The sequence below is a fragment of the Xiphophorus couchianus genome, chromosome 12, assembly GCF_001444195.1.
Source record: "Xiphophorus couchianus chromosome 12, X_couchianus-1.0, whole genome shotgun sequence".
Taxonomy (NCBI): domain Eukaryota; kingdom Metazoa; phylum Chordata; class Actinopteri; order Cyprinodontiformes; family Poeciliidae; genus Xiphophorus; species Xiphophorus couchianus.
This window is the reverse complement of record NC_040239.1, coordinates 12,135,019-12,162,187: the sequence shown is the minus strand read 5'-3', so window position 1 is coordinate 12,162,187 and position 27,169 is coordinate 12,135,019. Positions and strand designations below refer to the sequence as shown.

General features: G+C 36.8%; 1 protein-coding gene across 2 annotated transcripts in view; it reads left to right on the top strand.

The window, feature by feature from the left end:
* Positions 1–6,328: 6,328 nt before the first annotated feature.
* fancc (FA complementation group C) overlaps positions 6,329–27,169 on the top strand; it is a 36,009-nt gene continuing 15,168 nt past the window's right edge. Inside the window, exons 1-8 of one of the 2 annotated variants that reach the window (XM_028033897.1) lie at positions 6,329–6,480; positions 11,528–11,758; positions 15,246–15,333; positions 15,451–15,545; positions 23,025–23,132; positions 23,200–23,264; positions 23,850–24,014; positions 24,624–24,777. In XM_028033897.1, the coding sequence (XP_027889698.1) occupies positions 11,573–11,758; positions 15,246–15,333; positions 15,451–15,545; positions 23,025–23,132; positions 23,200–23,264; positions 23,850–24,014; positions 24,624–24,777 (861 nt within the window). In that variant the 5' untranslated portion in view covers positions 6,329–6,480; positions 11,528–11,572. The remainder of the gene's footprint in view (positions 6,481–11,527; positions 11,759–15,245; positions 15,334–15,450; positions 15,546–23,024; positions 23,133–23,199; positions 23,265–23,849; positions 24,015–24,623; positions 24,778–27,169) is intronic. The other variant, XM_028033898.1, reaches the window with a different exon arrangement.

Here is a 27,169-nt window from a genome sequence, read left to right as displayed (position 1 = left end):
CCGACAGACTCAAAGACATCAGGATCTTTTGACCAGAACTCCTTCTTTCGCATTTGCTGTATCCTCTAGGAGGATTTGGGAAAGCTTTAAAGGAGATTTCTTATTGTTTTCTTTTAACAATTGCTTTCTACTTGCTACTTTCAACTGTTGGGCCAATAAATAATTCCACCTATAGTTTTCTGCAGCTCTTCTGGACTTCCTTCAGGCTTCATGACTGTTTCATTGGCTTATCAAACAACCACACCTCACTTCTCTGATTCATTTTTAAAAATGTTTTCATTCATCTTCATAATAATGTGATTCTTTGAGTTAGTCTCTTACTTGAAACAACCCATAAAATACATCGATGACACAAAATGTGGAAATGTTTAATTAGGCTGGACCTAACCACTCTGCTCAGAGATAGGACACTTAGACTTTTGACCAGCCAGAGATTAAGAAGGGACGTATAAAAATAGCCAACGAATTGTAGGTAATTAAGCATAAGGTGTAACCTAGCCATAAGGAATGGCCAGAGAAAAGACTGGAAGTTAAGATGAATGGAAAAATGGAGGAGGAAGAGGGGTAAAAAGAGAAGGGTTGGTGGGTGGGTGCCGGTTTGTGCAGGGAGTAGCCGTATGAGAATAATTATAATGACTGATGTTGTTTACTCCCATTTCCCTTCGCATCATTTATTCTGTTGAGGTAGAAAACCCACCCAGCCCCCTTTGCATTCTCTTTTTGCGTTACAGACGAGCACTCCAGAGTGGTGCCAAGCCAATGTCACAATCTCCCCCTCATCCATTTACACTGGAAACATTTTTCCTGCCCTCAGCTTTCTGCACTCCTTCACTTCTGTTCTGCTTTTGCTTTTTGCCTTTATCCATCTTGTTCCATTCCCTTTCTTTTCATTACTGCTACGGGTGTGAATTCTCTGAGCACATGTGAGATGTTAGTATGATGTACGTCCGTTTACACTGAGGAAGACAAACTGAGGTTGGATGGTGTCACGCTTTCTTCCTTTTGTTTAATGTAGTCCTGGTGGGCACTCACACACAGAACCAGATGAGCACCCCACCACCCTCTTCCTTGTTTAAACTGTGCTGTTTGTCTTTGCCAGAAAACATGCAGCATTGTATGGAAACAGATGCTTCATTCTAAACACCACGTAGGGGGGCAGTCAGTCCGGGAATAAGGGAAATAGAAAGAAACCCACAACTAAATATTTTCATGTGTGACTGAGATTGTTGAGCAAATTTACAATTTTCTCAAAGTCAAAGTAGATGCCTTAAACATTTTTTGCAGCCCTAAGCTAGGAATAAAAATAAGGCTGACAAATTTCTAAAATAGAAAAAAAAGAAAGCCGTATATTTGAGGAGGGTCTTTTACAGGATGATGATGGTATTCACTTTGGAATTTACTAATGATCTGCCCATTCACAAAGAGGCTAGGAGAGGAGAAATATTTTTTTTTCCTTCCATCTGTGCTTATTGATTCTGGCACCATGACAGACACCTAATGAGGAACAGGACATGGAGAAAAGCTCTGAAGACCCTCAGAGGGAGACTTCGCCCGTGTGTCAAGACAGACTAGCAGAAAATATATAGTAATGCACTGATATGCATCAACGTTGTTGAGCTTCCATCAGAGGACACAGAGAATGACAATGATGGACATGAAAATTAGTAACAAAACTGCTCTGCTGTTGTTTTCTGAATGACTCTCAAATTGTAAAGAGATTTTGTCCATTTTTCTTTACTATGTTTTGTTAGTTCATTACAATTTGCAGACATTTATGCACAGTGCCTTGCAAAAATATTCATAGCTCCAGAGCATTCTTACATTTTGTCAAGCTATAACCACCATCTAAAATGCATATCATAGGGATTTTATGTGATTCTTCTTAGATTATAAATAACTCAATCTCAGGCACATCAGCTCACCTAAAAACCAAATTGTTTCCCTTGACTAACAGTGCTTGATTGCCTTCTTTGGGCTATGTCCCTCAACAGTGATGTCTTTCATATTTCTTTGTGTGTTTTATATTTTATGAAAATATATCTGTAGCCTTTGGTGACTAGTTTTGAGACTCCCAGAGAAACATGCTCTCAGCTGAATACCTACATGTGCACACTTGAGCTTAAACAAAGACTCAATTAGTGTAAAAGCTATCAGAGAAGCATTTAGAGCAGGAAGTGTGTAATTATTGCAGACAGAGGGGCAGATAGATGGATGTGTTTGTGTTTAACACTCCCACTCAATTTCCCTGCAATCTACTGGACTAATAGAAAGCAGGTGTCTCACTCCCCGTACCTCCTTCTCTCCCTTGAATTTGCTCTCTTGTGTGTTGGTGTGAGTGTAAAATATGTCATGGTAAAAAATTGATAAAAAGCTCTGGTATCAGGTTGTTGAACTCGTGGAATAAAGTGAACTTTGAAACAAGTTCCTGTTAATTTTTGAATGACTTTAATTTCAGGTTTAGTCTACTCAAAACCCACAGGTTCAAAAACTACAAAGATAGTTTGATTTAAACACAGTCTCAGACTGTGCAGGTTTTAGTTTGGTAGTCACAAAAGTTTAAATGAAACAACGTAATATCAATCAGTCAAACATAATAATAAAGTCGATTTACTACTATTTTGATTTTCTGAGCCTTCAATACAAACTGAATTTGAATTGACTTGGCTTCTGGAAAAACAGAGCTTAAACATGACAACTGCAATGCATTAACAAAGACGAATCGTAACATCATTGCATAACAGAATAACTTAAAAATATGAAATAAACAAATAAAGTCTATGGATATTTAACAAAAAAGCACACCTTTTATAGAATTTAATAAGTTAAAATTTTAATTCAATATGTAAAAGAATATTAAAGCTGTAAATAACCTTATTTTGCAAACACAACACATAAATATTGAAATTTTGATGCATAGGCAATTGTCATCTGCCATTGTTTTGTGATGTATGCTGTATTCATAATCAATAAATTAAAATATCCATTTTGTTTGTCACATTAAACGTGTCTTTAGTATAAAATTACCTGTAAGCAGGCATTAATCATGGTTTTCACAAACCCCGCATATTTGTACTAAAACTGTTTTAGTGGTCTGATGCAACAGTCTAATTCAAAAGGGGAAATTATCAAATTTAACGGAAATATAAACTTGAAGACATCAGTCTCTGTAATTTATTAAATGTAATTCTGTTAATGAATTTGCTTACTGAAATATATACACTTGTCATTAATATTCTAATTTAATGTAATTTATTGACTGTATATATGTCTTCTATGTTTCAGTGCATGATGAAATACTTTAAACTGTCCATTGTCTTGCCTTATTAGTGTTTTCACCGCCTACTGATGCACCAATGGGTAGGCCTTTGATGCAAAACACTCGTATGTAAAAATTAAAGAGTTAAATGCATATGTATGCAGCTGTGGTTTTTGATACCACTGTTGCCTTGCAGCTAGATGGCACTGGGTTCAAACACTGACCTGCATTCTCTTCCTGTATGTATGGGTTATTCTCTGGTACTCCAACTTCCTCCCATGGTCCAAAAACGTGACTCACACTTGACGTCCTCCCATGATCCTCTGTGTCTCTGTGTTTCTCTATAATGGACTGGTAATCTGTCTGGTGTGCGCTCTGCCTCTTGCCCAATGACTGCTGGAAATAGGCACCTAATCCTGCAAGGGTTAGCAAGCATAGGCAATAGATGGGTTACGTATGCTTTTTTAAATAAGTGAAATATTTTTTAATCGGTGAAAAATGTATTTTGTCCTTTGTTTTCTATTTCAGATTCTATTGGTAATCATTTAACATTCATTAATTTGCAGAATCTGGTCACGTTTGGACATCCACAGTGGTAGTTGCAAATGTGAACTCTCAGCAGCTTGTTGATTGCCAAACAGAGCAGAGAGAGCGTTGATTACTATGCAGGACACAGAAATAGCTAAGGTAGGCAGAGTTGGCTTGAAAATTCAGTAAAAATGAACTCTAATTAAATAAGATGCCAACCATTGTGAGATTATTGATCATTTGGTAAATCAGTTGTAAATGTCAAAGTGCAGCTCTCACTATGCAGAGAATGTAACAAGACAGGATTGATGCACACTGTACTTGTGTCTTGTGCACGCAATGCTGTTTCACATTGGTCACAGCATCACTCGCCTTTTCTCCACCAATCCTCAGCTTCCTCCCTTAGCAATAAAGAAGGATGCCTGGAAACATAAACAGTGAATCCATGTGACTACATTTGTTTGTTCTTAAAATATTATATGGAATGCAGTAGGTACATGTTTGTGTTTTCATTATGTGTCCATGTGAATTTTGTCCTCAGAATCAGGAGACAGCATAAGATGCAATATCAAAAGTGTTGTATAAGAGAAGAGATGATTGTTTTCCTCAAGGCAGAATATTACAGACGTTTTGTGTCTTGCCCACACCAGCAGAGGAGGCTCCCCAGATTTGTATGTCCTTTTTGAAGTGCTTTGTGCGGGGCATTTCTTTTCATCTTCTGCATTTTTGTGCAGTGAAACACAAAGTCAGGGGTTGATGTCTGTTACCACTATTTTAAACCATCTTTACTCCAGATGTCTTATATCTTTTTTCCATCTAAAGCTGTAATAAAATTATAGTACTTTTATTGCAGTTTTGTCATGTATGAGGGGTGTGGTAAGTGGGTTGCTACAGAGTACAACAACATAACACAGTGATAAATAAATAAATGGTGCAACCCACTGAAATTCATCTTGTATATATATATGTGTGTGTGTGTCTGGGTGTGTGTGTGTATGTATATATAATCTGTATTATACAGTAATACAGATTACTGTATAAGAAAAATATACTGGTACCATGAAGACAAAATGAAAACAAGAAAACAAAAACAAGCAAAAAAAAAAAAGACTAAAGACTAAAAAGACTAAAAAAAAAGAAAAATACTAAGTAACTGGTTACACTGCACAGATTACCATTTATACATTAGGATGGTTCTACCTGTCTATAAAAGCCTGGGTGGCATACTAAAAAGACCATGTGTTTGAAGAAGTATTAATGGAGATCCAAGAAAAAAATGCTTTTTTAGTACATCCAAACACTTCAAATACTAATGTTTTTTTATATTAAAAGAAAAAGACAACACACACAAAATATATTAACACTTACACCTGTTCACAAATCTGTGTACACACACTTCTGCTTGCTCACATGCACCACAGAACTTCTGGAGTTTGCTCTAGAGGCAAAAGACCATGTTATATGTATTCTTTATCTATGAGACTGTACTGCTGTTACACAAGGTGAGCACACATATAGCACAGACCAGGGCCTGTCCTGAAACGCTCTGCAGAATTCAAGCAGCAAATGCATGATTTAAAAATATTTGACCACACATAGACATGCACAAGGACTGCATTCACCAGAACAAAAATTGAGTAAATGCACTTCTACAACTACATGTGTATAATCTCTTTCTCATGCAATCCTGCTGTGCACTTATGCACACACATGTGCATGCTCAAACCAACACATGGGCCATTACGTATTTTAAACAATTCGTTTCCTGCTGCTGCAAGTTTCTTGGGATCTGGCAAAAGCTTAGATGATTTGTCACTTTGAGCCATGCTTGCTGGGAACCCCTCAGAAGTCCCTGTGGATCACACTCTGGTACCCTTAAGTTCCTGCCACTGGAATGCACTCTGCTTCACCCTGTTGATGTTTAAACCTAAAATGTTTGACACAGAAATGAATGAATGAACCCAGTCACGCACTTACATCTGCACACAGATACCAAGAGCAGCCTTGGTATCTGTATACCTATCTGTATAGAATAGCCAACAGACTTGGTTGTGTACATTCCAGTGACACACCAAAGTTGTTGATTAATGTATTCCTTAAAACCATGCATATCTGTTGCTGCTTATACTAAAATTGTTTGCCTAAAACTATTTCTGGCATGCAAACATCATCATCATCATCAACAACAACAACAACAACAACAACAACAACAACAACAGCAACAGCAACAACAACAAAATGTAGGGATGTGAAGTACGTTTAAAAAGCAATAATCCCAATTCTAATTCATCTGCTTTAAGAATATCATATTTATAATTACTCCAAATTACTTTCAAGTTTAGATCTTGATTGAACTAAAATCCTGATTCTTACGGTTTTTATTTGGTTGTTTGATCAATTAGAAACTAATAAAATGTGCTTGACTTTATAATCAATACAACTAAAAAAGATGATAAATTGAGTTCTACGACTTCATTTCCCAGGAGTCTTTCCAAGGGGATGTCCGCGTACGTCACCGCTCTCAGCAAATAGGAACCTTCCCTACCCGGAACTCACTAGAGAAGAGGGAAGTTCAGTTTCTTGTTTTCACGGAAAGAAAGAGGTTTTTGTCGTTTGAGACTGTAAAGAATATTTTCGTATGACCAGCTTCTGCTTTGGAAATACATCAATTTGAGTGCTGCGCATGTTATTTGAAAGTAAGTTCACATTTGAATAATCTCCAGTCGACGGGTAATGACTGTCAAGTATGTACAGTATGTTGCTGATAACATTGTAGATTAAAAACAATCCACGAAAGAGAGTATTAAAAAGTTTAAATGTATTCCTTTAACTTAACTTTGAAACCGACTGACATACAACAGCAGTGGTTTGAGGCTGAGTTGGGTTTTTATTGATAGTTTTCCTTGATAATACGGTCTCCTGTAGAGGAGGAAATACTGACATCCTGTGGTCTGATGTTGATACAGCACATGCCTCCATCTTTCTATTTGTCCATCCATCCATCCATCCATCCGTCCGTCCGTCCATCCATCCATCCATCCGTTTGTTCGTTCGTTCGGTTGGCTTAGACCAGGGGTGTCCAAACTTTTTGCAAAGAGGGCCAGATTTGATAAAGTGAAGATGCCCGGGGGCCAATAGTTTGTTCGGACATTTTTTAACTACAAAAGTTTCATGCAAATACACACCGTTATAAAACAATTTTCATTGTCACAATTATCTTTATTTTTCAAATGACAAAATAACCAAATATAAGCCACTCAGGCAGACGAGAATAACTCTAAAAACCCAAATTCTGCCTTTCATTCATATCTGGAGAGTCAGATAACATTGAACAAACTGTATGAAATACCTTAAATTTACATGAGTTTAAAAATATATTTGCCTCAAGAACATTTTAAACAGGAGTTAAAGTAATGCAAAGTTGTCTATTATTATTAAATCTTAAAACAAGTGAATTTTGCTCTTGTCATTTACAATATCTTTCAGAAAGTATAGTTTGTATCACATCTACAGGTTCATAACATCAACAGTAATAACCAAATCTTACTCAAGAGTTTAATAAAAATAAGTGCCATAAATCCAAGTGCATAAATGTTCTTTTGGCTCTTCACTGCTGATAGTGACAGACGTTGCCGTTCAAAACACTCAGTTTCATGTCCTCAACTCTCAGTGCCACACTGTTACTGCCAGGCAAACATTTTTCTCAAATTCTTGCTTCTTCTCAGGGCAAAATGTTCTCCACCATTTTCATAACACAGTCTTTGATAAATGTACCTCCAGTAAAAGGTTTGCCATGTTTAGCTATTAACATTAACTTCGTAGCTGCTTTGGTGGTATTTTCTTTTGACTCACAGGCCCGCGTGAAGAATCGCTGTTGTGATGCCAGTGCAGCTTGGAGCTGCTTCACTTTTTCAGCACGGTCACTTCCTGTTAGCTTGTTGTATGTGTTAGCATGTTTACTCTGGTAGTGTCTCTTTACGTTGAAATCCTTAAACAAGGCAACCGTCTCATTACAAATTAGACAAGCACAATTGGCTTGATTTTCAGTGAAGAAGTATTATAATTCCCATCTCTCTTGAAAGCGGCGGCCCTCACTGTAAACTTGTTTTCTTTGCAGTGGCCATGGCAGAAATGAGTGGAGAGCGGTTCGCTGCACGGAGGCAGACTGATAGTATTAAAGTGGTGCTGCCACCATTTGGTGAAAGGAGGAATTACAGTTTCAAGTTTTATGATTTATTTATTCTGTTTGACAGTGCAGGCGGGCCATAAATAATACATTATAAGACCGAAGCTGCGGGCCATATGAAATCTGACCGCGGGCCGTGATTGGCCCTCGGGCCGGACTTTGGACATGCCTGGCTTAGACGTTGCGGTGAGAAACTAAACTATAAACTGACAAATTGATTGGCTGAGAAATCTTCTGTTTTATTTTTATATTTCCAAAAAGGACTAGATGGAAATAATGGCTTAACACTTTAACTGGAATATATTTTAAATATTCAAAATAAACAAAACAGAAAAAAATAAATATAATTAGAAATCTCTATAAGCAAAATTGTACTTCAAAAACAAGGGCTAGTTGAAACCAATGCACCAGACTTGCACATTACTGACCCACTGCAGTGGGACATGGTCAGAATCAAACTGTTTACATTTCTCATCTTATTAAACCTTGTTGAACATAAGGAAATCATATGCAGGTAAATTTGCAGAAAGTGATGCTTAACTGATTTTGGTTGTACTGAAATAATGTCAACAATCTCATAATTACATCAGCAAACCCAGCAAAACCCAAAGTCCACAAACTTAGTTTAACACATCCTCAAAGATAATATTTGACCAGTCACATCTCGTTCCTCCTCCAAAATGTGCATAACTAATTCCAGAGCTGCTGCTGAGTCTGTTTGTACATGCACATGTTTTTTTTTGTAACTGTAACTGCATTTTATTCCGTCTGTGCCTATATGTACTTGTAACTATTGACAGGATAGAGATGTTGATGAAACTCCGCTAAGGTTGTTTTTCTTTTAGGTTCTCCCTCAGATTTTCTGAAAATGGAGACCCTAAGAGACAAGTCAACAAGAGTCGTTTGTTCCTAATTTGGTTTGGCATTTTTCCTCCCTGAAATTAGTATTTATATATTCATTTCAGCGTGCCATAGGGGCTTTCCAGCTGAGCTGATGGCAAGACATTAAACAAATCATGTGTTACGAGGTGATCATAAAATGCAAGCCTGTGGTGTCCCACATAGACCTGTCATTATGGCAAAACACAACAAACACACACACGATTCTCGAGCTATATGCAGACATGAAACACATCCTCGTACACACCCTTGGGGCCTGCCCTCCTATGCTTTTTTTCCATCTTCATAAAAGGTGAAGAATGTACTGTTTATTTCTCAGTAGGCAGTCTTGGATGTGTAGAAGATATTGCTTGGATCACAAGAATGTGATCATTAAATTGTGGTAATAAGAGGGTAGAATAACTAGATCAAAACAATTTATTTCCTCTTTTTTATTCATTCCACTTATTCTATTAACCTCCTTTGAGAGCAAGGGTGGCTATGGAGGATGTAGGCCACATATGCAGATATTGACGTAATTGTCAAAAGCATCTGTTTTTAGTTATTGTTTATTTAATACTAGCCTGGTAAAAACCAGCCGCTTGTTCTACGCTTTCTATGTATGGACGATTGGGACTCTTGGCTATTGAGAAATGATTGCTTGCTGGAGGCATGGACTCTGTTGAATTTTTAAACATTTGGCTGGGACATGTGTAAAGCGCCCGCTCAATAAAGCTTACCGGAAATTGCGTGAGCTGTAAACATTCCAGTGGGGAGTAGGATCATCTTTGCCAGCAATAAAATGTCTTAAATATTCCTCCAACTTTAATTGCTCAGTATTTGGAAGCGTGTCCAACACGGACTGAATAGCTTCTTTCACTTCCTCCGCTGCCACTGCCAAACTGCAAAGGCATACTTCAATTCTGAAATGGTGCAGAAAATCAATGTCAAATCATTCATAACTCTTCTTTCTGTTTGCTGATTGGTCAGGTTGAAATTCATCTAGAGAAATCAAGCTCAATGAGAATAAACCAGATAGAGCACTGAGGGGAGATTAATGCTAAGTCTGCACAAATCCATCATCATCACAATATTCAAATTGGAAAGACCTGTTTGGAGTGCAATAATTGTTGGGTAATATATTCCAAGTGTTATCAACTTGGATTTTATATCCTAATATAATGCTTAGCCAGTTGCACAGAATCTGATGGCATCAGATATTCACACTGGGCACAAATGACTGGACAAAATGCTTAAGATCACAGACTGAAGGAAGCACATATGAGAGTTGAATGAAGAAATAAGCATATCGCAACTAATATCATCAAAACAATATTTATCAATGATTTTATAATATCATACAGCCCTATCTAATAACCAGGTGTTTCATTTAGGTTTCATTTTCATGATCAAAATTTAACTTTTTCAGTAAGTCTAATTGGAATTTGAGATCTACCTATTAGGATTTTGTGGGCAATTTTTGATTTGAATATTTTGTAAAGCTTTGATCCACTTAGTTCTCACTGTCTATGTTTTTACACCAAGTACAAGATATTTTTGCCACTTTTTAATTTCTCATAAGAATCATATCATTTTTTTCCCTATCTTTCCTGCCAGGAGTGGTAGTTAATCATTTGGAGTGGAGGTGATGTCACACTGTGTGAGAGAGAGCAGCCATTGTGAAACTGTGTTTTATTATTTTAAATCAAAGACAAAAGTGATTTTTCGAGTTTACATTTGAATTATTTTTAGCATCACTAATGAACATGTTTGATGTTATGGTTAGTGTAGCTAGCATTATTCAAGCATGGCTTCTGTGTACATGCTTGTGAATGCAGCAATAACTGACTTTCACACATGAAGTCATGTCATGTTGCCAGAGCAAAACTAAAAGATTGCCAGAGCTACCTTTTAGTGTTCATTGATGGAACTTTGTTCTTTAGTTTCTGACTTTCTGGGCACTCGTTTCTCTCTGTATTTCTAATTCTTATTGTCTTTGTTGATGTTTGTCTACTTTCTATGTATGAACATTATCAGCAATATTATCTCTATTTGATAAATGTTATGACGGTGCTATCATTTTCAAGTTAGGATCTTAGGCTGTTCTTTATGTCATTGAACAGCCTACTAAAGACTGTTGCTTTATGTTTTTATTATTTTCCTACTTTGTACCTGGCATAGACAAATCATAATTTTATTTGTTAATAATTCTATTTTTTGAAACTCATTTCTAGAAAAAGTTTCCGTATAAATGATTTTTACTGTTTAAAGAAGTGCACCTGAGTTTTTATTTGTCATTGTAACAGTAAATCTCCATGTGTGGAGTTTTCCTGTAAACAAAGTTTCTCTTATTTTTCAAACTCGTTCTCACCAAACACAATTTGTGTTTTCTTCAGGTTAAACAAAGTGGTTTATTGCCTTTTCTCATTTATTTCTAAATGCTTAGTGCTGCATAACATCTGAAGCCAATGAAACTGGATAGCGGGAAACGAAGGGATGTCAAAATAAATCAAACATCTATGTCCACAAATATGCTAACAGAAAAATGGTATATCGCCAAGATCCCACTTGCCATTATTCTGTCTTGATACTTACAAAATATGATGGTAAAGTTCAAGTTTCATGACAATTTCTGTGTAATTCTTGACTTTAATGGTACATTTATTGCTGTTTCCTAGGATTTCTTTAAGCTCAAAAGTAAATTTGCCTGTGGAAAACGTCAAATGACTGAGCTGCAGGTTCAGCAAACAACAGCACACTCGCCAAATGTTCAGCAGATGCCCTTCTGGCTTGAAAAAGCCATCGCTTGGGGCCAAACTGACACTCCACACACACGGAACGACATCTCCCTACACTTGAAGAGACTGAGGGATTTCCTCCAGCAGCTTCTCTCAGAAATCAGCAGTGTGGTGAGTAAAGGTATTTATTGATAGATTATAGTGTTACAGGAATAATGTAGATAAGTTGGCTTTTAGCAATATTGCGGTCAGGAATAAAATCATTACTACCTACCTAATTGTGTTGTGGTCCTCCTTATACTGCCACCTACCATATTGGCCACCATTTTGTTGGCAATAGATCCTTTAAGTCTTGAAAGGTGTGACTTGTGGATTTCATAGATTAGATTTTTTTGGAGCACATTCTACAGATGTTGGATTTGATTGATATCCAGGGAATTAGACCAACTTGACACTCTTGTACTCTTTTTCTTCTCTTGTACTTCAGACCCCTATTGACCCATTTCTGCTATGTGGCAGGGGCATTAGAAAGACTACAGGAAATACTGATTAACATCTTCAACAAAGTTTAGGTAGCTTTTGTGTGTAAAATGAACATGCCCATGAAAGCATTGTAATTGCATGTTTTACCATTATTTATGTCTGCCATTGAAACTTAAAACTAATGCACAATAAATCAGTGACGGGAGTGCAACAGGCTGTTTTTCTGTCTTTACAGGTTAACATTGCATTATATTGATTTTAAAGTCTTCACCTATTAGGCAGAACAGCAGTCATTTGATTAATGAAACTTTGAGAAAATTAACACAGAAATGAGACTATCAAGTCTGCTGAAACCTGCGCCCACACCTGAGTTTTAGCCAAGGCTTGAACGGTAATTCATTCAATGGAAGGGTCCTGCTAACAGACGCTGTTCTGTGTGTTGCTGAGGCAGTGTATGCCTGGCTGGCAGCACTGCAGTGTTGAGTTAGTCAGGTAATAGCCGCAGTGGGACCTTGAGTGCTAACCTGATGTATCCCCATATCAGATCCAGCAAATCTGGGAAGAGGGCCGAGGACAAGCAGGTCTGCTGTTCTTTGAGAGTCCTGAACTTTTCTGATCAAATCTTTTTTTTCTACAACTCGCCAATTCACAGCATTTAAGATTATTCCTTCATATTTTAGACTGACTTTCCAGATTTAGCTGAATTTATCCTTATTAAATTGCCCTTGAAAATTGTTTTGAATTTTCCAATGTTTTACTGAAACATTTAATGAGTTGTTAAAAATCAGTTTTCTGCTTATATTTGACTTATTACTTCAACTTTGACTTTTGAATCTACCAGTATATTTTTATAGATCAAGCCTCGCTTTTTTTCCCCTGCAGGTCTCTCTTTTTGTCAACATAATTCTGGCTTTGCGTAATGCAGATGAGTCAGAATGAGCAAAGTTATGGAGCACATGCAAAGAAACAGTATGGTAAAGCTTAATTGCATTGAAATCTTTTTTTCTTCGCAATGGGCTCATAAAAGACCAGCTGAGGACAGCCCACTTTTTGGCAACGATATGAATCCTTTGATATCTTTACAGCTTTCTTGTGGCTTATGACCCAATATGTGAAATAATCCTATTGTTCATTTCCAGGTTCTATACATGTTTAGAACAGGTGAGGATGAATGTCAGACACCAACACTTGCAAAAGCCAATGCTTAAAATGAACTTCTCAGAGTTTCTCTTTTTTTTAGCCATTTCTTTGTTAGATGCAGTGGTTTCCATTTTCACAGTGATGGTCTCAACAATATTATCGTGGAAAAATGTATCGTCCAGAAAAATCTGTTATCGTGACAGGTCTAGTTTGTGGTCCACTTTGCTTTACAACAGTTTTGAGTTGTGAGAATGAATTGATACTGTTTCAAGCTGATGCCAGTGCACAGTTTACCTACACAGTCAGAGAAGGAGATGGAGTAGAGTAATATTTTTGAACTTCCATAATGTATTTCTTGAAATATTAATTAATTGCTGAATCTGTACATCCATCTGTCCATCTATTCATTCACCAACCCACTGATCCACACATCTGCTCGCTAACTTGTAGTCTGTGATTTTGCAGGTTAATACCACACATTTGAACATTATTTGGTTGTGGCTACAGTGTTGAGCTGTATTTGAAGCACTGTGATGATGATTGCCCCGAAATATATTTTGAAATCAATTCTGTTTCAAAACCCTCTTTGGCAGTAGCAGCACCAATAAAAGAATCTACTTACAAGAGACACACAGAGTTGTGTAAAACCCCTTAACTGTCATGAGGGTGACAGTTAAGGGGTCAATCTCTGTTATGTCCAATTGCGCCTAATGATCCTAATTTATATAAATGTACATCTATGTGGTATATTCAAATAAACAATTTGTACTTAATTTAATATTTCATTGACCCTTTTTGAAGAAGAATTGATCTTTTTTTAATGTAATTGTAAAACATGACACTGTTAGTGTGTAGAACAGGATTAGCAATGTCTAGTTACTATGAATAACACACACACAAACATGCTAATGCTTGATTTGCTTGGGTCCATTGCTGTGGGGGTAATGTGTCTGAAGTTTTATTGGAGTGATTGGCTGGTTCTCATTCTTTTAGTCTGTGTACTACCCTCCCCCGCATGCTGGGAAGAAGCTCTGTTTCCGTCAATTAAACTTGAACACAGTTATTGTGTAGGTGCAGCTCTCAGTGGAGCCTCGAGGTAAATCCAGGGCTTTTCTCCAGCTGCTTATCAGATACATCCTTCTGAAAATTCTGAAACTTAACCAGCTTCTCATTGGATTGCTTTTCTTTTCTCTTTTAGTAGAAACAAACATGGATGTAATTTGTGCATGCATTAGAACCATTAACTTCCATCTGTACCTTAAAATGACAAAAGTTTACATTTTCATTGTTTTTCTTGTCAAATTTGTCTCAGTTTAGAGCTTCACATATTAGGTAAACCCTAAAATACATATGCTAGATTTATATGTATTTTGCATCTTGGTGTCTTTCTTCACCATCTATTTCATTCTCATCTATAAACATGTCTCCTTAGGCTCCTTGGCCAGTATGTAATCAGTCACTTCTGTCAAAGAATGTCTGGTTGTAATTACAACAAGTTACATGGTCATAATTAGAGACAGTGCTGGAGAGGCTTTGATGCCAATTGTGCCCTGGTAGTCGGTCGTAATTGCTTTCTTTTGTGATGGCTTATTCTTATGGGCATTCCTTCAGTCACAGAGCATTCAACAGTTTGTATTGTAAATGAGCATTCCTTCTCTGTTGCATCAGCAACACACATGCACACGCACACACACACACACACACACACACACACACACAGACATTTACCGTACAGCATTTACCATAGACTATTCAGCAATCGGGAGGCCAAATGTGAGGACTGAGCAAAAGAAACTGTTGCAGACAATAGCTGGGTTATTAGGTTCTATTTAAACTCTGCTTGACCTACCATTATGACTAACATTAGTAGTGATCTCATCCTCTCAAATTAGTCGTTAGTCTTTATCCATGACACACTGCTATTTAAATATAAAGGCCTGACTTTTTTTTTTTTTTTACATTGATATTGTTTTTTAAAAGTGCTTAAATGTTAATTTATGTCTTTTTTCTTTCCTTTTTATTCTATCTCTCTTAGAGCTCCACAACAGAAACCTTGAATAGGCTCCCCTTATTAGGTCAGCTTTTAGGCCGGCTGTGCTGGAACTCTCATGTCACTGCAGAAGGTGAATCTATACTTTGGGCATTACTTTATCTGTCTTTTTAAAACCTACTGACAAACAGAAACAACAAACATGAAAATTACCCCGAGAAAATTGGTAAATGTTGTATGTGTTTTGCAGGTGCAAGTAGAGGACTTCTGCTCCAGTGTTTGTTGGCTCTGTATTCTGAGCATCCAAGCAATGCAGTGGAAAGAAAAGCCAACCAGTGGATACAGGTAGAAACTGTTAAAATAAACTGCTTGACAAATTAGCCATTATTTGAAGTGTTTTGTTGACCAATATTTATTTAGCTAATTTTCCAAATGTGCAAGTAAGTAGTTGTTCCACTTAAAAGCTACATAAAAGCTATTAAAATGAGAGTAGATACAGTCAGGCTATTGTTTAATAACACCAAAATAATTCTAGTGTACCAAAACCCTGTTCTTCCAACTTTTGGAACTTCAAACACTTTGTTCGGAATATTAAATAAAACAGTTTATTTTCTGAAAAATAATTCACGAACATACTCCGAATGCCATTAGATCTTTGCTCTACTAAAACCTACGCTAATATGAAAACATGTCTTCTGAAGTCTTCTGGGGCCTAAAAAAAAACGCAATTGTATCTCAAGAATACATTTTGAAGCGTGAGATTTGTCCCACGGTATGCATAATGCTTACATGGTGAGAAGGTGGTGGTTATTTATTAGTTTTGCAGCTCTACTCTGCATAACTAGATGTATCTAGACACGACACATGTCAAGATACATCGCCAGTGATGAAATTCATTATATAAATACAGATAGCCTGCGACAGACTGGCGACCTGTGCAGGGTGAACCCCACCTCTCGCCCAAAATGTTTCCTGGAGATAGGCGCCAGCACACCTCCTGACTCCACTAGGGACAAGGGTGTACAGAAAATGGATGGATGGATTGATGGATGGATGGCTGGAAATACAGATAGCAAAATGATATGACATGAAGTGATTCATCCATCAATCACAATGTAGCTTGACTTAATTATTTTGGGGAAAACAGTTACATTTGATGCATTTTGGCTAGATTCAACATGACAACGCAAAGCACAAAATAATTAAATCAGTAAAAATACAAACAAAGGGGCGTGCCGTGGTGGCGTCGACCCATGTTTGGAGGCCTCGAGTCCTCGATGCAGCCGTCGCGTGTTCGACTCCTGGACCCGGCAATATTTGCCGCATGTCTTCCCACTTCTCCTTCCCCCTTTCCTGTCAGTCTACTTTCATATAAGGGACACTAGAGTCCACAAAAAGACCCCCTGGAGGGGTAAAAAAAAACAAAACAAAAAAAACAAGAAAGAGACATTGAGACCCAAGTTAATACTAATACTATTAGCCTGGGTGTTTTTAAAGTAGACATCTGTAATTATCGCTCAATGAGCAGAGCTATTATAGAAACCACAGGAAAATAGTTACTGATTGCTTCTGGATCTCCTCAACCAGGACAAGTCCAAACTTGAGGCAGATAAAGTTAGGATGTAGCAGGCGGTTTTCCGCATTCACAGCAAGTTGGTCTCATGCGTAATACTTTAAGTGGTGCTAATTTATAGTTACCTGGTTTGTGCGATTTAATTGCCGCCTCCATTTTTACCCTCCTGTTGTCTGTGGCATACACATTCACTAGGCTCTGCCTTCTTAGTGGCTTTGGTCATCTGCTTTCTAACTAAGAGTTAATAAGAGGAGTAATACTCTAAATCAAATGATGGGTTGCAGTATTTTTCTAAATAAAAGCATAGAGTCTCTCATTATTAAACAGTTCAGGTTTTATTGGTGCAATGAAATGAGACAATACATCCAAACTGAAATCCCAAATTGCATTCTTTAACAGCTGCTTTAGCAATGCACTCGCTACTATTTACCATAGTAGCAGCTTCTTTGGGTTCTGTGTGGAGTGTGGAGGAGTCTGGAAGCAGCCGTTGGTAAGTTATCCAGGTGTTGTTCCTTACACAAACCTGTGTGGCTTGGTCAATGGAGATTTGGAAGGAGGAATTACCACACTATTTTTGTGCCAAGCTTAAACCTCAGTCAATCAGGCAGGCTGAAATTGATGGTGGAGGTGTGGAAACCACCCATATTTTTAAGGATTTTGATTTGATGGCGAGGACACAACAAAGTGCAAGAGAGCAGGAGACTGGACATCCGTACCCTCTTAGAGGTCCTGGAAATTGTACTAGAATTTTAATCTTGTGTAAAGATGATGTAAGCCAAGGTTTAACAGAATTGCACAACTGATGGCCACTGCACAGCAAAGATGGAAGAAATTGTGACAAAATCTCCTGAGTTTCCAGCCTTTATTGATATTGAATTACTTGTGGTAAATTGTGTGTAACAGTGTACTCTTCCAGATCTTTTTCATATGCCAGTTTTCATCACACTGGGCTGGGTCATTTTATTGTTTGTGTTCTGGATGACTTGACATAAAGATTACTTGGCAATAAAGCACTTTTTTTTTTAACAAAAAGCTCTTTAAATAATTCTTCTTTGACAGTCTCTGGACTGCTGAAGAGATTTTCTGTTTCATGTATTTTAATAGGGCTGTGCTTTCCATCTCTGTCTTTCCAATCCGATTGAATATACATAATGAATTGAGTAGATTGTGTCTCTATTGGTCTTAGTCTGCATAGTCTCCAACTATGTTTCACATTTTAAAGTCAAATTAAAAGTGACTGTTTCACAGCCTCTTGTCATCATTTAAGAATCTGCCTGTATATTAGGGATAGCCAGCAAAGCGCCCTGTGTGTTCTGTAGGCGAGCGCAGAGAGGAGGGAAAGAGAAGAGAGGGAAGAAAAGCTTCTGCCATTTTCAACTTTGAGAGGGTTCACACAGATGGCTCATGATAAACAATGTGAAACCTTCACATTTCTGCCAGATTAACTGTGTGTTTGTATTCTTTTGATTAATTTCTCATCTAATAAAACATCTTGCTAATTAAAACAGAGCCTAGAAAGTAAACCTTGAATTTTGCCAGATGTTCTTTGACCTGTTGGAGGGGAAGCTGAGTGCAAGTGAACACAGTGGTGTCTGCATCTGTGTCAAGATGTTTCTATGTGTGGTCATATTGTATGTTTTGCGCAGGATATACTGGCCAAATGTTCAGAAGTGTAGAAAGTACAATAATATTTACAATAATTGAAATTGTACTTAGGCTGTAAAAAGATTGCAGGCTTACAAGCTTCCACATTTTTTCTCCAAATGTAAAGATGGTCATTGTGGCCTAATAGTTCCACTTTAGTTTCATCAGACAACAGGATATGTCTCCAAAAATGAAGGTCTTTGGCCCCATCTGAATTTGAAAACTGCAAACTATTTATTTATTTATTTATGGCTTTTGTTCTGGGGTTGATTTGCATATTTCAGACCAAAACACATCCATCTCTGGGACACAGAACTAATCTCCTTCCACCACATCTATACTTGTGTGTAATTGTTTGGACAGATGAACTGTCAACTTTCAAGCATCTTCATTCAAATTGTTCCCAAGAAGATGGGGAAGTCTAAGGACTTTCCCCATTGTTCCCGGTGTTGCCTTGAAATACATCCATCTACCTCCAATTAACTCAAGTGTGTCAGTAAACCTAACAGAAGTTTGAAAAACCATGATACCATAATCTGGCTTTCCTTGGTAATTCTAAAAGATGGTACTCATTCTCTAGGTAAACTCATATTTTTGAAGGTATTAATAAATAAATCTGACATATTCTTCCTGTCATTGTTCAGCAAATGGAAACAATTTTAGTAATTCTGACCAAAAACAAGAGAAGTGTGGTTTGATTTAACTTACCTGGGGTATTTAAACTTCTGGTTTCAATTATATTTAGAAATATAGATATATTTGGTGTTCCATGGTTATTTTATGAAAGTTAATCTAGCTATATTATTGCAAAGATACTTTCAGATTATCGAAATAAAAGCTCTTCATTGACTGGTAGGGAAGGGAATTGATTGCATCAAATTTTATAAAAGGGTATTAAAGTAAATGGGGTTGAATACAAATGTATGCCACATTTTCATATGTTGCTGTGATCTTGAAAATTATTTTTTTTCTACTTCATAGTTATAGAGCAAGATTTTCAAGGATCCAAAAACATCTTGTACAACAGTCATTGTCATTTCTGCATCTTTTCTACATTCCCTTCTTTTATTTTTTTGAAGAATCTTCCTTTTACCACCAGTGATGCGAATGACGAGAAGCGCAGAAAAATCCTTTTGCAACAACTTAGCTTGTCTGTCGGGGAGAGCAGAGCAGATAATCTGTTTTAGGTCAGAGATGCTCCTTCTTTGTCTCTGTGTCTGCACAGCGCTGCCTGTCTTGGAATGTGAGGCAAAGCCTGTTTTTTGTTATCCTTGACTGATCGTGCTCCTCAACATTGTTTTCTTATTTCCTTCTTGAGAAACTGATCATCAGCTGCTATGTGGCATCCAAATGCTTTGTTCATGTGCATTTAGGTCATTTTGAGAATTTAATGAAATATTTTTGTTTCTTTGCTGTTGTATGTTTGCAGCGGCATGTTTCTCCCAATTGACGCATATAGTGTGTACAGTATTTCTCTGCCTTTGCTTCAGCTTCCTGTCTGTCTCTTTTCTCCACATCTGAGCTTTCACATAGGGTTTGATGAATTCTGGGGTATAGCCACAAAGCTCCAGGCTGATAGTCATTAACTCTATTGGTCTGTTTCTCAACATCCTGCACATGTAAAAAGACCTCACAGTGCTGCAGTAAAATGATCTTTGAGAAGATGACAGTAAGGCGAGTATAAGTAGTATAAGTATAAGTATAAGTAGTGAGCGTGTAATTTTATATAGCCAAACAATCAGCTGAATGATAGCTTAATCTGCACTTTAGCTGCGTAAGGAACCACAGATATTTTCTGCAGCAACTGTATATATTTGCAGCTGTTTGCTCATACTAAATGTTCATTTTATTATTAAATATAAAAACATTCCCTCTTCATATTAGGTTCATTCCAAGTGTCATTGTATGATTAAAATTAACTTTACAGTTTCTGGGTGATTGCCTTCATTCGTTCTCTTCCTCTTTGTTTAGTTTGTGATTTTCTTTCACTTCTTCTTTGTAAACAACAAAAGTTAAAAAAAATCCCACCTTCATTATAGATTTTAATGAATGGACAGTTATCTAACAAAAACTTTAAAAAAATGCTAAAGGAATGTGCAAAAATAAAATAAAGAAACCTCATGACTCTGTGGTTGTTGTCTTCAAAAGTTCTGCAAGGCCTTAATTTTTTGGAGTCTCTAAAGGTAAAATATTTGCAGTTTATTCATTTTTTGGAAATATGCTTTATATTACTTTGAACCCAAACTTCACATTAAATTGAGTGGTTCCTAAATTTAAATTATAATGGTATTAAAGTCTAAAAAAATAAAGTCTTTGCTTTTAGCTTTAATAACACTCATATTGTTTTGGTATGTCACGTGAAATCCATTGAATTTTGTGGGTGTGTTGGTCAAAATGTGAACATGTTGCTTTGGAATGAACACTTTTGAAAGGAAAAGTGTGTTAACTGTGCATAAAAAGAAATATACAAGAGGGCTGGATTTTTAAAAATTTTTTTTTTTTTTTATAAAATAACTAACAACATTTTTTTTGGACACCATCAACTATGTGGGCTAACTCTATATAGTCCCTCGATTGTTAGTGGGTGTTGTACAAATACTGGATGGGCATACAGATTTATTACACCAAGTTTGAGGTTGGGTTGGTTCTAAATCAGTGCTTTTAGAGATCCAAATTCTTTATTTGTGCTCTTCCAGCGGATTTCATCTCCCCTTTTTTGTCTCTGCTGTTTTGACCAACTGAGGCTATACTTAAGTCTGTCATTGGTTTTTCAATCATGGTGTTGTAATTGTTAACAGACACCCATCCAAAGCAACCCGAGTCTTTGCCTCATGCCTTTTTTCTTACATCCTCTGTTTTAATTTTAGATTTATGGGGGATCATTTCTATGGCAGTAACTTGTCCCCAAAGCCAATTCAAGTTGTTTTTTTCTGTGTGAGAAAGATGGCTTTTGACCTAAAGTATTTGCCACCCATCTATCTTTCTGTTCTTTATCCCATTCCTCTGGTAACCACACACTTTTCCCCCTGTTCATAATGCAGACATCACAGTGACTTTCAGTCTCTGATACTTATTCTAACCAAACCGTCCTTACTTCTCATTCCTCGTCCCCACTGTGCCCCCTTACTAACTGTGGGTTGACTGTGATTGGCTTTGTACGTACTATATGTGCTGGGTTTGAGGGCTCTCAGATGGTAGTGATTGGGGTGGTTTTGTGAGACTATGTGGAGGGTAAGCATCCTAGCGTGCTGCACAGCCAGGCCAAAGAAACCACAGGACTGCACCAACAGCTCTGCAGTTCTACTTTTCCTCAGATTTAAGTTTCACTGCTCTCTTCTTTTTATACATATTCAACATCTCACAATGTCTTTCTCTTCTTATTTCTTTTGTCTTTTATCTTGGTGTTTCAAAGCAGTTTGTATTTTTCACTTCTTAGTGAGCCATATGCCTTGGTTTTGCTGTGTAGTCAAGATGTCAGGTTTTAGGTATTCAGCTTGTATCAATAAGTCAATTTCTTGTGGGTAAATTAAAAGGGTTGTTTCAAAGGCTTGAACAAGCTTTTGATTTGGTATTCTTGGGTTACGCACACACACACACACCCCTACAAGCACAGCACAACCACAAAGTTATCTATAAAGCATTTAAACACTGCTTTGAATCCAGTGAGAGGTATAATGAGTAAACAGCTGACCTTAACAACAATTATACTGCCTATATCCTGCAATGACTTTTGTGATTATCTAATTTTGCAATGACATATGCAATTAGCAATTATCCCTAATTTAAATTTGATCTCTTGAGACTATCTCAAGACCCTTCACTTTTGGCTGGGGTGCAGACCCCATCTTTGGAAACCACTCTAAGGTGTTTTTAGATGTTATAAGATCTAATCTAAAAGGCAGAGGTATTCAGGTGGTTCTTCTATTTTGGTAAATGGCTTGCCTTTGAATAGAATAACTTCTAAGTCCTTAGAAATTTCTAAGACGCTTTTAAAATTATGCTTCTCTCTGAGTCCTGTGACTCGGTTGGAGATTAACATAATTTTATTTTTTACATTTGTTTCCTGTATTTTTTAAAATTATTTTCTTTTGCTACATTACAACTTTTAGTTTTATTCGGTTTTAAATTCTATGAAGTTATTGTATTTCCCACAGATTTGCTTCAACATCATTGCTGTGCAGCTTTAAAAAAAAAAAAGCTATATTAATAAAGTTGGCATTGTCCAGTTTATGTTCTTACCATATACTTTGAGTGGATTGCTTTGCTTCATTTCAACCAACATTGTTCACAGCTGATTATGGGTTGGGCTCATTATTCTTGTGTATCAAATTATTATGAGGCCCCCTTGTAAAACTGCAAGGGTCTGTTACAAAGAATGCTCGTTTCTACTTCTACTCCTATGCTGCCCATATATTCATACTCAATTATTGGAATACCTTTTCTCCACTCATGTGTTTCAAATGATGTGATGCTGACGTAGTCATCCGAATTTCCAGTAACTAATTAGATTTTCTGTATTGAAACTTTTGGTTTTGATAAAAATAATTTTGTTGCATTCATGAAGTGCCAAACCTCTGCTGCATATTGTTTCTTCTACTCCACCACAGAAAGTCCTGTGTCATCTGGCTACAGATGAAGAAGATGGTGCAGCCTTGGGACTGATGAAGCATTTAGGAGTGCCGACCAAAGAATACCATCTTAAAGTGCTGAAAAAGGTATTTTGTTTCTACAGCTTCTGTTTAAAAGCATACTTGCATTTCATTTTGATTTCTTGCATTTCAGATGGTGACAAGAATACAGGAAAGCATTGGGAATAGACGGTGTTCTGTGAGCAGCACAAATAAGGGGTAAATATAATTCACATTCAAACTTCAAGCTGTACTCGTGATAGATTGGTTTCTGTTCTGTTGACTGAAATTGCAAGAAATGTGATCAATAAAACAAAAAATACATAAATGAAATAAATACAAAAAGAGTTCAAGTATCTGTTAATCAGTTACACACAGCAGTAGTGCATCCCACACTTAAATGTTTCCCAAATTTATGTGATTTTTATAACGGTTAGTAAATTAATTTGACATCATTTGAGTTCAAAAAGGTACAATTATCAATTATTCTTTTTTATTTTTAGCTTGTTCTGTTCTTGTTGTCTGAATCTTAAGGTTTGGATCTAATGTGTGCCTCATTAATGTACAGTACTTTATTTACAAAAAACAAAGAAATAAACACTATAAATATGTGCAATAAAAAGTTCTGTTAAGGACATTACAACTGTGTCTGTGCTTTTTAGGGGAACTATGAAGGAGTTGACTTCAAATGAAAAACAAATCTATGCAGAAAAGATCAGCAAACATTAACTCTAATCTTCACCTCCTATTGTTCTGTCTCCACAGTAATATAACTTTCTTTAACATTTCTCAAACTTCACATAGGTGTTCATGTGGCAGTATTTGGGCTGTGTCAGAGGCTTGTGTGCCTCTCATCACATGTCCTGAAGCATCTCCTCTCATTGGTGCTTTGCTGCAACAGCAGATGACTTGCATCAGAGAAAGTCTGAGTGAAAACTTCCTTGATGCTCTACACTCTGCCTACTCGAGGTACAGAAAATGTTTCTACTGCATTTTTAGCTTGTGCTGCCATATTTGAGAAAAATATGCTAAGTGTCTCAGTAGTGTGCAATGTTGTACTTATTAAGGATTATTTCATGTCACAGTTCTAAAAAGGATGTAAAGTCTTGATTACTAGAAAAGTTGAGAGGTTTTCGGAAATGCTGTAAAATCTTACAGTTGTGGAATAAAACTGAATACAATTTTCAAGTCTTTATTAATACATCTTAATATATTGACATCCAATTTGGAGATGAAAGGGATTTAATTTTACTTAAACAATAACTGTTAACTCTATTCATGAGGAAAAAAGTTAGAACACCCTCCTACCTAATAGGTGGCTTTCCCCCCTTTGACTGAAATAACTTAAGGGAAACGCTTCTGGTAGCCATCTACCCGTCGCTGACATCACGTCTGAGTAAGGTTTTTCCTACTCCTCACTTTCAGCTGCAAGATATTTTAGTGGTTCTTGCACTGCCTGCTTCAATTCTCCCGAAAATGCCAAAAAAGGACCAAGTTACTATCAGCATATGTGCTAATATCGAAATAGTGCAAAATTATGAAATTTAAAAAAAAATACAACCCTTCAAATATTTCCAGATGCAACCTGCTACTGGATGAGCAGGCAGTTGTTTCTCTGTGGTATCAGAGCTTACCCAGCCTGGAGGAAGCTGTGCTCAATCTGTTGGAGTCTGCTACTACAGCAGGATCAACACCAAGCAAGGTGGAGGAGCAAGTGTCGAAGTCATTACTGGTGGGTCCTCTTTTCATGATTATAGAAACATGTCTGACTGTCCACATCTGACAGTGGGACATGACAACTGTCGAAGCACTATTGTATGCGCTACCGTGTTTGACCAAGCGGAACAGATTGAGTCATTAGTGAGGTGGGCTATTAAAGAGACAGAATTCAAAATTAATGCTTTTAAACAGATTTTGTCCCTACGTTTTAGGGTGTCAACAAAATGGTATAAATTTAACAAACTTGTTGTGTTTTACATTTTTTAAATTAATATAAAGGTGTTTTAGATGTTAGATGCACTCGAGTGAATAAAATATATATTTTTTTATTTTACTGCTTTGAACAGAAAAGCAATTATTATTCCAACTGCTGCAAAAATGATATACACAGGGTGTCACATGGTTCAGTGGTAAAGGAAGCGCACCATGTACAGAGACTACATAGTCCATACAGTTGATCCTGGGTTTGAGTCCTGACCCCTGCTGTGTTTTTTCCTCTCTCTGCCTTTCCTTCTGTCCAGCTGTTAATGAATTAAAGTCACCAGTGCCATAAAAAACCTTATAAATAAGCAAATTTATACAGATGATTAAATGTATTATATTTATTTATTGTTATTTTGATTTTGATTCATGTAGCATAGAAAAAAATACCCAAATTTAGGAGTAGTTTTTGAGAAACTGTTCTGTCCTTTTAAATTTTCTTCTTCTTATAAAGTAACACAGATGTTGCGAGCCAACATTGGCTGGTAAATTAGATGGGATGTCTGTTCTGGTTGCCAGCCGACAGATAGGTCTTTTTTACAAAAATGAATTTAATACAACGTAATAGAAAAGTAGTAGGGGAAAAAAAGCGAAACTGTTGAATTGTTATAACTTATGATTTTCCTATCAATGAGTCGAAGAGAAATTTCTTTTCTTTTGTGCTGTAGCATTTTTGTTATTTTCTCTGCTGCCTGATTTGATAACACTTGATTCCTTTGATAAGCTTCTGATAAACATGCTGCTCCTGTTAAATTAGTTTTTTGGTACATAGTGTCTCATCTGCCTCAAATTAAAGAGTCTCACAAGAGAAACCGTTGCACACATCCATATGTGTTCAGTTCCCCTTTGAAGTGCTTTGTAAACTGAAACTCAACAATTTTAATAAGTGAGGATCTTAAGAATGTTCCATTGTATTTTTCGGGCTGGGTCATTATCGAGCGCTTTGCCTGTCAGATCTATTTGGCTTTTGTTCTGCTTGCCTCTCACATAATTTGGCAAGCTCCAGACCACATCTCACATCATTTGGCTGTGTGATATTATACTCACTATCACTTCAATGGCTCAGTGCTCGTCACTTCATATGGCTTCATATATGTTCTTTTCTTTTTTTACTTTAGAGTTGCCGTTATTGAACTTCACCTCTGCGATACAGAGATATTATATTTACCATTTGTTGCCCAAAGAGAGGCTGAGCTTTAGATGCAAGTTGTTTTCCAGATTTACTTTTTAGTCACTGGGAGATTAGGATCAGTGTGAAGTAATTTAATTTGTCACAGAAACTACACTAACAGAAATTTGATAAAGCAAATTCTGAATCTTGCCAAAGCATGCTTTCTGTATATATCTCTGCCAAATTTCTGTACACATCCATAAAATTATTCACACAAAGGTTATTACTGACACCTTGTTTACCTCACTTTCTGATTGCATTTTTTTTTTTCAGTTGGGAATGTCAGTAAAATTTAAATGGGAAAGACAAACTTACCTGCCTTTTGTTTTGAACTAATCAGGTTTGTGAGGCGGTGCTGCTTATTTTATTCAGTAGTGATGGTCCACTTAACCTGTGTATATATCAAGGGGAACTGCACACTCCTTGTGTTTAGAGATACTTCTCACAAATTAAGAGACGGCAGTGCACACTAGTGCATATTCATTTGGCTTACTATTACATATACAGAAATTAAACCTGCCAGATAAATCTGATTAAATCTGCCATTTTGAGTTGGGAGTAACTGTTCTGTCATAAAGTTAGTTTCAAGTGTGCCTGAACTGTAGGTTCTCGTTCTGCATCTCCAAATGGAAACAACTGACCAGTAACAAAGCGGTTGTTGATACCTGGAAGGTGAATTTTTCCTTTTCAACTAGTATCTTAGGATCCCATGTATGCTCTTAATTCAAAATTTATGTGCTCTTGTGTTAATTTAGTCCATCAGCCAAATATGCCGTGCTTTTGAATATAATATTACATCTGGCATTGTGTTTTTATTAAAAAAGAAGGGAGGTTCAGGTTTCATGTGTCTGTTTATATGACTGTGTGGGATACTTCTAAACAAAAATAAAAAGTAAGGAAATTTGAGATGTCCGGGCTCTGTAAAGCCCCTCACTTGCCTGCCTTTCTCGAACTTGTTTATACTACAGTCAAA